Source organism: Nelumbo nucifera, chromosome 2, assembly GCF_055504915.1.
Source record: "Nelumbo nucifera cultivar China Antique chromosome 2, China Antique-T2T, whole genome shotgun sequence".
Taxonomy (NCBI): Eukaryota; Viridiplantae; Streptophyta; class Magnoliopsida; order Proteales; family Nelumbonaceae; genus Nelumbo; species Nelumbo nucifera.
In genome coordinates, this window is record NC_142650.1 from 107,164,372 (window position 1) to 107,176,596 (window position 12,225).

The 12,225-nt window shown below is 37.2% G+C and overlaps 2 protein-coding genes across 2 annotated transcripts; both read right to left on the reverse strand.

The window, feature by feature from the left end:
- Positions 1-1,146: 1,146 nt before the first annotated feature.
- Positions 1,147-1,845, reverse strand: LOC148802741 (ubiquitin-like domain-containing protein). Its single transcript, XM_088897971.1, has one exon. It carries the CDS (start codon positions 1,843-1,845, stop codon positions 1,147-1,149), a length of 699 nt encoding a protein of 232 aa, XP_088754097.1.
- Positions 1,846-6,638: 4,793 nt separating this feature from the next.
- LOC104603460 (uncharacterized) lies at positions 6,639-11,864 on the reverse strand. Its single transcript, XM_010267494.3, has 5 exons — positions 11,734-11,864; positions 10,839-11,557; positions 7,716-7,999; positions 7,373-7,600; positions 6,639-7,282 (listed from the first exon to the last, which is right to left on the reverse strand). Exons 2-5 carry the CDS (start codon positions 11,254-11,256, stop codon positions 6,770-6,772), a joined length of 1,443 nt encoding a protein of 480 aa, XP_010265796.1. The 5' UTR covers positions 11,257-11,557; positions 11,734-11,864; the 3' UTR covers positions 6,639-6,769.
- Between the last annotated feature and the right edge of the window lie 361 nt (positions 11,865-12,225).

Below are 12,225 nucleotides of genomic sequence, written 5' to 3' on the forward strand. Positions count from 1 at the left end.
TAGAGCCACTATATTCAAAATTATTACTTTTGTCAATCTTTGCTTTCACAGAAAGGTTTAATACAACAACTATTTCATAATTATTCGGATGGTTTAACAACTTTTCTTTTTAGAAGCATTGAATTTGCATTTCCTGACAAAACAAAATAGTTGTAATTCCTTGACTAACATTAACCAGTTCCTTTTGTCTGCAGTTGGAACGGCTGATCGGAGGGGAGTGCATAGCTAGAATGCATGCACGAGCTTGTTGTGGAGAGCTTCATCAACAGTACTGAATGAAACCAACAATGTAAAGAAGTAATCAAATATGAAAGGAAATAAAGAATTAAATTAATCTATATTGCAATGAGATTAAGCTGGTCACTGGTCTCGGTGATGCCTTGCCATTTCAAGGATATATACTACAAAATAAGTCATGATGGAATAGGGAGACGGTGAAATCTCATTCTTCTTTAACCAGTTTACTGTTTCCTTATAAGATATAGTAACGCAGGTGATTCTGTATTAATTTGTCTGAGTGTTTATCATCAATCTGGGAATTCCAAGAACTTAAATATGTTCTAAACTGGTGGAGATATCCCTGAAAGATGAATAGTTTTGTCGACAAGTTTAGCTATTTATTTCAATGGAGATATTCCTGAAAGATCATGTGTTCTAAACTGTCTTTCTGTGTAGTTTTCTGAAGTGAAAATAACTCTAGTTTTTGTATATCTAAGAAAAAATTCCCTTCCTTGAATGGAGAGAACCTGACTGATCAGAAATTGATCTTCTTATTACCTCCATTATCATCAGTTCATCATCATCAACATTTTTATTTTGGGTAGTGAGGATTTTTAGAAACTTATCTGTATAAGAGCATATATATGTGCAATTTATGAATCAGGAACGATGTTAACAAACTAAAAGGGTTCCAAAACCATTTCACCAATTAATAAGAAGATAATCTGATAATCTGATCAAAACACCATATAATAATTTGATATATCTAAAGCTTAAAGCAAACCCTTCTCACCATGTTATCTTGTTCATCATATACTACTACTACTACTCCTCTCATCTTGCCCATGTATCACCATCTTCTTTAATTACTACTACTACTACAATTCTCATCCTACCCATCATGTATCACCGTTTTCTTGATCTATCTCAGTGATAAATCAGAGTCACAGTTTCCCCAGATTCAATCTCGTAACTAATTATGTCCATTGTCCCATCAAGTTGCCTGCCTGCATATTCAAGATGGAAATCACGACCCTCATCAGCTAATCCCGCACGACGAATCAATCCATGCAGTGTGTAAACTGAGTCATATTTTTCCACATTTAAGACCATTGATTGCCCAGTGCTGCTGCGAACCTCCACATTAATGGCTACATTCCACCGTGGGTTGGGAAGGTTCTCCGCCACAAAAACAGTCAGTGTTGTGGAAATTGCATACCTCTCCAGCTTCCAATGGTTACTCATAGGAGCTCCCTGTGTACTCAGACTCTGGCGCCATGGAGACATACCCACCCGCTCATCGATCATCTTTTTCAGAGTGAAAACTGTGTCGACGGTTGATATCTCAATGGAAAACACACCGTACACTGTGTGAGCAGTGACTGTGATGATCCGAGGGCTAAGCTTCCCGTGGAGTATCATTTCCACTTCATCATCATCCTCCTCGTTAATACCCAGATCAGTTAAAGGCATCCTTACATCTGCTAGCAGCCTTCCGTTGTATAATAGGAGTTGATCTACGTAGGGTACAAGAAACTGGAGATACTTGCGTATGTCTCTGACTAATTTGCAGCTCTGCTCGACTGTGTATATCCTGTCGTCGTGTTTCACTTTGATGACCACCATTGCCGAGTTATATCAGAGACTGGATGGAATTGATAAAGCCTGAACTAATACTGGAGAGATATTGTTCCAGGTAGAGCTCACTGACTTGAGTTCAGTGAAGTGGCTCTAAGACCGGATTGAAAGGCTACTTATAAAGTGATTTGTCACACTTATTGAGCATAATTTACATAAAACTACCATGATAATTAGATTCCCTGTTTCCCCAATTTCTGCGTGAGGGAGTGTGAAGTGTGATTAACTGATTATCAGATATATCAGATATCAAATACTAAAAAAAATACGAAACAATGGAAGCTACGCTTGATATCAGATATCAGATATCAAACCCAACTAACTTTATTGTTTTTCTTGTTTTGGGGAAATTTGAGAATAGTTCCTGTACTTTGGGCTAGTGCCATTTTCGTCTCTGAAATTTTAAAAGGCAACAACTCAAAACTTGAACTTTCAGAACATGTCACTGTCATTACCAATCCATTAACCAACTGTTAAGTGGCATGACCTTTGAGTGTTATCTAATTTTCTTTATCAACCATCCACATGTTGATAAAGAATGAACAGTCTCAAATCCTTACCTCTTATATTCAAGAAAGTTAGGGTTACATCTCAGTGAGTATTCTGGTAATCCCAACTTTCTTGGACAGAAGAGGCAATAAGAATTTGGGACTGTTTATTTTTTATCAATGTTTGGATGATTGATAAAGAGAATTAGATGGCACTTGAAGGGTATTTGTGTCTTTTCAAATGACACTTAATGGCTGATTAATAGACTGCTTAATGGCAGATACTAGATTGTCATGTTTTGAAAGTCCAGGGATTAAATTGTCATGTTTTAAAATTTGGAGACCAAAGTGACACTAGATCCAAAATCCAGGATACTAATATAAAATTTTAAAATGATAAACCCGAATAATTTTTTGCTTTTTTTTCCTTCTTTTCTCCCAACAACATCCAACTATATTTGATCAGGAAATAATGGGTATGAATCCCTGTTGCTTTGGGCTGGATCGAGGTAGGTATACCTGTATTGACCCAAATGCTATTGGGTTGGATTTGTTTGGGTCTATTGGGATTGCCAGTTGCCACGGCCCACGGGCCTTTGGCAGTCCTATCTTAATTTCCTTACCCTTCTAAAGTTGGCCTTTGGTGGATCTAGGGCCCAGTAACTTGCCAACTGCCATCAAATGGATCATACTAAGAAGATAAATTGGGCCAAGTTTTGATTTGGATCTAGGGATTAGGGACGTCAGTAAGTCAGCTTAAGAGGTAACCCACATTGACCCGACCCTATCAGGTTAGGATCAGATCAGCCTCAATTGGGTTTTGTATTGGTGGTTCTGTCGAGGTGAGTTCGTGCCAGATCCCCATCCATTGCCACTGCAGCATTGAACTACATGTATATATAGGCTTGGTTAAGTATTGGAATATTATATACGGAACGGGTCAGGTTGGGTTTGACATTGAATTGCTCCTGAGTCCAGACAGCTAGCTAGCTCACAGCCACATCCCATGGTGTATAGTTAGGTGCTTTCGATCGGATTCAGATTGTACCAAAGATGGACAGGTGACAGGTGATAAGTCATGGTGCCTCAGACCCAATATACGATTCCTGATTTCCTTTCTCCATAGATCGATATAATGAGGATTGGGGCCATGTTTGGCAGTGTTTAAAAATAAGTGAAGCACTTATTTTAGGTCAAGACCATATCAATAAATACTTAGTATTTGAGAAATAAGTGTTTATTTTGAAATAAGCACTTATTCGATAAGTACTAAATTTGAGCTTATTTTTAAGTATTTATACAATAAGCATTTATTCTAATTTTATACCTTTCACCTCCTCTCCCTCGACCTTTGCCATGTCCTAAGCCAGATTTCATGACTGACTGACAAAGAGACCATGTAAATCATATGTTCTGGTAGTAAAAGATTCAAAGTGAGTTTCAAGCTAAGTCTTGAAAAGATGTACAATATGATGTCTTCTTCGGAAACAGGAGCTTGTATAGCCGCGAGCATGTCAAAGAGAGCTCTAGCTTTTTGAAATTTATTTTGAGATTGATGATGTTTTCTTCTTCAAGTTTTGCAATTGGAGACATAATTACAAGACTGACTCTGACTCTTGCTTGTGATGTTGAAGAGAACGATCAAGCAAGAGTAGTTATAGATCAAACAGCATATGAAGTGTTGAGGTCGATTACTAGTGACAAGATGCCTTCAGTCAGAGAAGAAAATAAAATAACTGAATACCCATTGATCTAAACAAACCCATTTTTCATGTTCCGAATTGGATATCTTCTCACTGCTATCATCTGGATTTGTAATTTCTGTTGGTGGACACTTTGATCTTCCCTTTAGCAATATCTTGCAAGCCATAAGTTCTAAAATAGGAATAAATTGTGAGCACCATAACATATGATTTTCTTTAATTAATTTGATAGGAATAAAAGGGGTCATGCTTAGCAAACCAAATTACTTTGTGGATGCCTATAATGTAAATGTAATATTATTAATTTATAAATTTTGATTGACTAATGTCCCTTATTAAAAGAAAAAAAAATATACTAATTTAAATAAAATAAAAAAATATATTTATAAATAAATAAATAACATATATACATATATATAAGTATACAATATATATTGGATCGGATAGGGGGTGATCCAAATCCGATCCAATCCAAAGATCTAAACAGAGGTGATCTGAATTCGGCCTAATAAGATGAGATCAAAGATCAGATCGGATCATCCGATCCATTTGACCCCCTAGGATTACCCCCTGTTGTATAGCCCCTGCAGGGAGGAAAAAAAACAATTATGATATCAAAGATGTGTCTAGACTTTTAATTATTTAATTATTAATATCATGAGTTAACCATTTGACCCAACATAAAAAATGGTTTCATTTGTATGTCAAATTTAAAAATGTAGCTCCATTTCCATTATCAATAACCGGAAGGTATTGTTAGGAAGATAGAGGGAGGGGTGACCGGGCCTGTGTAGTCTTGAGTAGAAAAAAAGGGGTTTGGCTTCAGTCAGGGCAAAACTTGTTAGAGCAGTCTTTACTGCCTTGCATTAAGAATATCTCACTATTTAATATGCTTTATTTTATAGGGAGATATTCCCAATGCAAGATTGCAAAATATTGTTGGAACGATGTGGGCACGGGTTTGCCCTATGGAAGCCAATCTCAGAAAAAAAGACCTAAAGGTAGCGAAATCTTTGGAATTACATTTATATGGAGGGGAGATGATTCGGAGATATGAGGCAAAAGCAGAAGAAGCACGAGCAAAAGCAGGGTTGACAGCAATGAAGAAGAGTTACCAAGTTAGTGATTCAAAAAATATAAGCGGATTCGGATTTTAATAAGATCAGATGGGTCAAATCTGATCTGATTATTAATCAAATGTTGATTGTAAGATTCGAATCCGATTCGATTACAGAAATGCATAATTTAATCAAACCGGGAGTCTGAATTTTTGGATTTCATTGACAGGTTTAATACGTCTTTAACTTCAAAATATATATTTTTTTCTTTTTTCTGTCAGCTATCGTCCAATTGGTCTCCAATCATCCGGTATTTATTCAGATTCACTTGGGCTTTTGAGTGGCATCTCCAAGGGAAAGGTCAAAAACAGGCCAGAGCCCATCCAAAATTGAACTCAAATGTGTTAAAAGGACAGCCCGACCCAACGCATAGCCCTAACTCCAGATCTCCGCAAAAGTGGCGCCATCTTGACCACAGATGTTGTTTCTGTTTCTGTTTTAGAATAATAAAATCACACATTGGTGAACGGGAATAATCTCCAATGTTGGATTTGGAATTTAACAATAGATCTAGTTAGGTTATTGCAAAATGTTGTACATATTTATTGTCATCATCATCTAAACTTTATTCCAACTATATGATCTTGGCTATCTTTCTGTGTAATTTCACATTAGTTGTTAAATTATGAACCCTTGATCATTTTTTACTACTTTGATTTGTATCTTTTTGGGTCTACTTCTACCCTTTTAGTGTCTAACTTGTGGCAGATCACTTTGTCTTATAGTATTATTGATGGTATTCATTTTTCAATCACCTGATCAAACCATTTTAGTCAATTTTCTCATTTTATCACTTTGGGTCATTCCTAGTTCCTCCAAACGAATTCGTTTCTAACTTCAGAATTCATAATATCTTAAGGCTATGTTTGGTTTGAAGAAAAAAAATAGGAAAAGAAAAAGAAAAGTAAGAAAACCTTACAAATCTTGTATAGGTTTTCTTACCTTTCCCTTTCTTTCCCTACCTTTTTCCTTCAAACTAAACATAGCCTAAAAGTATCCAGGAAAGAAATTGCAGAACATAATATTAAACCAACTAATGCATGCCCTGGGTCTTATGTTTGTACAGGAAGCTCCAAGCTTTATTTTTGTATTGAACCGGTCCTAATACTGAGTAGAGAATGGCTTCATGGGCAATCATCAAAATTGTAACATTTTGACATAGTTAATCAAAAGCAGCCCCAAAAGAATTTTATATTGCACTTATTTTTTCAAAGTATACAAAACTGAAACTGAACACATTTTTGCATGCGGAGAGAAAAGAGTTGGGACCCATCGGCATTTTGAGATGTCAAACCCACCTAAAACCTGTAAAAATTCTAGTCCTGTATTCTGGAAACATAAAAAAGAACATTCTCGAATCAAGCAACGACCGTCAATATTCTAATCCCTGCACCACAAGCCGCAATCTCTGAAATTGGGAGATTGATATACAAACGTCAACATGACGTTTGACAGCCATCCGTTGACAATGGTGAACCAAATTGTACCTTTTATTTCATTAGATATCAATCAACCAATTGATCAGTGGCACACAGGAAGAAGGAGATCAACTCAAGTCATAATATCATATATTTACAACAACAAACAGGTAAGGAGAACAAGGTCATACCCAACTGCTTGAAAGCGAAAAATCATGGAACCTGAAAGATAATTCACCAGCTGTGTCTCTCTCAAACCTGGGCTCTGGTCCTTCACCAATACGTGGTGACTGTGGCAGTGGAACTTCAGGTGGTAAAGGTAGTATTTGGCTATCGTTGCTAGGACGTGGTAACTGAATTTCAGCTGGTAGGGGCATGACTGGCACCGGATTGGCCCTAAACCTGGCAATACCTCCACTCTGAGAAGCCAATGCCCGATCCCACATCAACACATGAATGAGAATCGGCCTCAAAGCATGGCGGTGCAATGATAGCTTCTGGCTGAGTGAGACAGTGTCGTAGCACCGGATAGCTCCTGTCGATGACACCATCCAAGGAAGAACCTTCTGGTTGGATACTCTTGAGACCACCAGAAGCTTACAAGCTCTAGTAGCCTCTTTGTACAGATCTCTAAGTCCTGATCGAGTTGAGGCAACGTCCTCTTCACCATCCATTACAGACGAAATGTAAATGAAGCCCTGTCCATCGAAGAAGAAATATAAGTAAAACCCAAATAAAAGAATTTTGCTTATGAAGAGAAAATTCGCCGTGAGGGTGATTGAAGTAACCTCTTCTGTTCGACTTATGGCAAATCCGAGCTTTGTGTCTCCTTCCCTTAATTGGATCTCCAACGCAAACTCTCCACCAATGGGAGCATACCAGAGACGAACTGCTCTCACCACACCAATGTCAACCCCATGGTAATCTTCAAAACCATAGAGGCTCACATTTGCAAGGTTCGATAGGTCAGATAAAGATCCAGCATTGACAGTGGATGAAGCTGTTTCCCCCGATATCTGCTCAATCACGAGTACACCACAAAGCATTAGGATAGCAGCAAATAAGATCTTATGCTAGAAATCCAGGAAGAAATAATCTACACTTGTGACCATTCAGGAATCAGGAATTTACCTTGGTAAGAAGAGACTCTGTCTGTATATTCATGAACACAATGGGTACTCCAGTGGCCTGTGACGCATTAAGCCAAGCGTTGGCCCTGGAAAGTGTGTCCTCCAGGTCATTGTACCGAGAAGAAACCCTGTCAGAGGCCTTGGGAAGAAGGAGCAGAGACAAAAAGCAGCTTGAATTGTGCACAGGGAGTACTTCCTGCATCCTCTTCTCCCACGGATATGATACGTATCCATCTTGAAGCTGAGCTCTGTTTAGTGCATACATCACCCTGGAGCTTCTTGATCCTGTGCACCCACAATTTTTTTTTCACATTTTTGAAAAGTCTATTTTCATATTAATTAGTTTATATGCGAAACTTTGATGAAATCTATTTTGAATGCAGTAGTGACTACCTAATTTATGGTTCTAACTTCTAAATTTTGATGAAATTTTGTGAAATTTCACATTTAAGGACGCGAAATGGGGGAACATTTGGGTGTATTTATTTTGGCCGAGATTCCATGCAAAGCTTCAGATATAATATTAAAATTAATAGAGATCAATAATTAATAATATAAATATTTAAGCAACCAAATACCACCAAACAGACAAACAACAGTTCCAGAAAAGATTGTATTCATATAACTGAAATCATATCAGCCCAAGAGATAAATAGGAATTATAGTCATCTTTCTATAGGCCATGGAAAAGCATATGGCTTAGGCTCACACTCCAAATGTATTCAAGCAGAACTTTATTAGATGAGTACAACTTAGTACCAAAAGAAAAAGAAAAAAGATGAGCAACTGAATTGGATGCGAAAGCCTTCCAATCCTCGTGCTTGTACACCAGTGATCAGCATAGACCCAAAATGTTTGGATGCAGTTGTCAGTTGAACAAAAAGAAACAACTCGTATCAAACCATTTCAGCACCCTCAATCCCTTTCCAAAGAGGCCCATGGTTTAAACTATCAATACCATATATATGGTTGAATAAAAACTATCAATACCACATGCTTGATATAGGACCATATCCATTTCCAAAGAGACCAGTTGAATAGTTGATGCCCATTCTTTCCACCTGTGCCTGTCAGTAGCAGAACGATTGATGTTTGCTGGTTTCACTTTTACAACATATTTTCTCACTTCTAAACCTCCTATTTTTAATTTATCAGAGATGCTTGTGGGAAGGTTTCTATCTATGAAAACACTTGAGTTCTCGCAATGAAAGGGAAGAAAACTCATCGGAAGAAAGAAGAAGAATGCTTTTTTTTTTGTTTAGTCCTTAAATATAATTTTATTTTAAATAACTTTCATGGTAGGAACGAATTATAAAATGGATCTATGAATTATCTATCAAATCTCTTGATTCATCAACGTTTATGCCAAAAAGTGTTTTTTTTTCTATTATTAATTTATAGAAATAAAATAGTAGAATCAAAATAATTATTTTAGTACTTAAGTTTATGGATTGCATATGATATTAATATGAATCTTAGAAATTTTAATGGATCTGATATAGTTTTGTAAATTAAGTAAGATTCAATGTTCATTAAATTACTAAATTGTTTATTTTTAAAAAAGTAACCACATATTTATTATTTATAGAAATAAAAATATTAAAATCTTAATTTATATTTGCAGTTTAATTTTAAGAAGTTATGTAACCATTACTTAGCATATTAATAATTTAAGATTAAATTGGCTTTTCTTCTGTAATACACAAGTAAAAATGATAAAGTGGAGAATAATTGATTTAGCAATCAAAACGTTATGATAGCTTATGAATTTTGTTTGGAAACTTATATTTACGGATCTTCGACATGTAGTTTTAGATTGTCTTGGACTCTTGGATGATGCATCTACAATAAAGTTATTGTCTCATATCTAGATGTTCTGATATGTTTATTGTATTGTATTTCTTCTTGAAGTATCTGTTTTAGTTTTTTCCTCGTTCAACGTGCATCCTTATCCTTCTCACCTTACCAGTACACTTTGGTATGCTTATATTTTGAACCTTGTTCCCATCCTTTCTTCATGTCAAGCTAAAAATCAAATAACACAACAAAAGATCTGAATGGTTTTTCAAGTTAGATTTGAATTACAATGATAAAATCTTATGAGATGTTTTAAGTGTAAATGCTTGTTTGTTCACTTTCAAAAAAAAAGAACAAAAAGAACTTTCTAAATTGCAACTTCTGTTGGATTTCCTGAATGGTTGAGCTGCCCAGTTTTGTGTTCTAGCTATTTGCAATCATTTCAAGAACCAGAACAATTTTTTTTTCTTGTTTATTTTTTTGTTTTTTTGTTTTTTTTTCTTTTGAAACAAGCCCTTAATTCATTGCATCAAAGCATCCATAACTACAAGCCTGAGAAAGTAAACTAGTAACCCTTTATGCCTCTCCTTCAATGTATCATGTCTATTTGAATGATACTCAAATCTCGATTCTGGAGCCATTCGGTGACTCTCATGGAATAACTCAAGCTTCAATATATTCTGAAAGCAAAATTATCATTCAATCAAAACAACTAAGTATAGAGGTTGGACAAAGGGGGATCCCAAAGCAAACAAGTTCCTCCTAAAGAATTAGGGCCGCAAATGGATTAAATCGAATCGAATATTGGTATACCTAAAATTTGAATCATTTACAGCACCAAATCAAATGCAGTCAGGGGTTAGAAATGCAGGTACTTCTATTTTCCTTTTGTTTTCTAGTCCTTGACGATTGGGAATTTTGAAGGCTAAAAATCAAATGCAAAGCTCATGATTGTAATTTCTGCGATGAGAAAATCTATGCTGCTGAAAAGATACGATACCGAAAGGGTTTTGACCAACTGAACCTGATGTTGCCAGTTGATTGATTATAAGTTTTTCGGTACCATGTCTTTCCGTCAGTCGAATCCCTGTATGTGTTCATTGGTTACAACTTACAAGTTTTTCCGCGGTATCATGGTCGAAGTCGAAGTGTCGAACCCGTGAGGGCTGTGACCGTGAGTGATAAATCAACAACTCTAGGGATGTTATCGTAAATTCATATGTCCTCGCACGTGTAAAAAGAACACGTTGGCAAGTGACGGAAGTGAAGAGGACATTCACCCGTGCAATTAAAGTACGCGGGAGACTCAAAAAGTCAAAGGTCTTACCTTGCAACTCCAGGCACTCGATTTCCGTCCGGTCGGCAAACCCGACGGCGTAGTTAGGATCCCCGATCGACCGAAGCATGTACTGTTTCCTCCCGGCCGATTCGTTCGGAACGATGCAAGCCTGCAACTCGATGAACTCGTCCGTCCCTCGACGGACTCGAACTTGAATCGACGTCACCTTCTTCTTGAAGGAATCGTGCAGTAGCCTCTGCACACCGCTCTTGCCGTTCTTGAACGGAGATCTGACACACATATAGCTCCCGATCTTGAGCTCCTCCACGATATCGCCCGTCTGGAGCAAGTTCCCGTTCCATTCGTCGGCATTCGAGCTCCCTTTCAAGCATTCAATCGCCACCGCCGCTCCCCCTCTCCCTGCCGCTTCCGCGTTCTCGGATCTCTGATTTCGATCCATGGTCATCTTCTTTGCTTCTTCATCAATTTACTCGAACTCGAAGCATCAAAGATCAAACCTCCTCTTTCTCTCATCTCAACAATCTCATCTCCATTCCGACAGAAACACAGACACACGAAGCCCGACTTTTATATAAAAGACTAGAATGGCAGAATTCCTCTCATTCAAGAAATAAATTCCACGGATCCCTCAAAATCTTTTCTTCTGAATAGAGTGGACAAAATCGTTGAAGATCAAATGGATTAACAGGAGAAAAGCCCCTGAGATTTATAATTCCTCTGAAAACCAATTTCCAGCTTCCACGAATCTACAGAAGAGAAAGAATCCTCAGTTCTCACATCAGCGGTTTGAAGATTCTGAAAAGAAAGCTTGTGGGATTCTAATTTCGCCAAGAATCCCAAATTTATACAAATGAAGCAGAGATACAAAAATAAAAAAATCAACGGAAAAAAAAAAACAAGAATTCAGTAATCAGTTGCGTACGCGGATTAGTTGAATGATCTTGGCTCAGCCATGGAAAAAACAGAGAAGCGTTCAAAAATAAAGAGTATTTTTTCCGTCCGCGGTGCTTTTGCTGTTGCCACCTCTCGTTCCATCGCTTCGACTTCATTGATAAATCCGTATCGTCGGATTGGAATAAGTTTCCGAACCCGGTTCAGGTGTTTGAAATCGTGATTCAAGGCTTGAGAAAGTTGGTGGGTGGGGGGTATTAATTAATAATTACACTATTAATTAAGATAAATAAATAGGCGTTTACAACTTTAGTTTATATGCGTGGACCCACACAAATCTATATCCAGAGAAGATCTTCATCTCACGCTCTCAGCCATTGGATTAACACTAAGAATTGTCATATTAGATTGCGTTGGATCATTGCTTCAACACCAGGGGCGGAGTCAGGGGGACCCACCCATTTGGTTCAGAAATCCTCACTTGAAATTCAGTCTTATACGTAAATTTCCCCATTTCTCACCC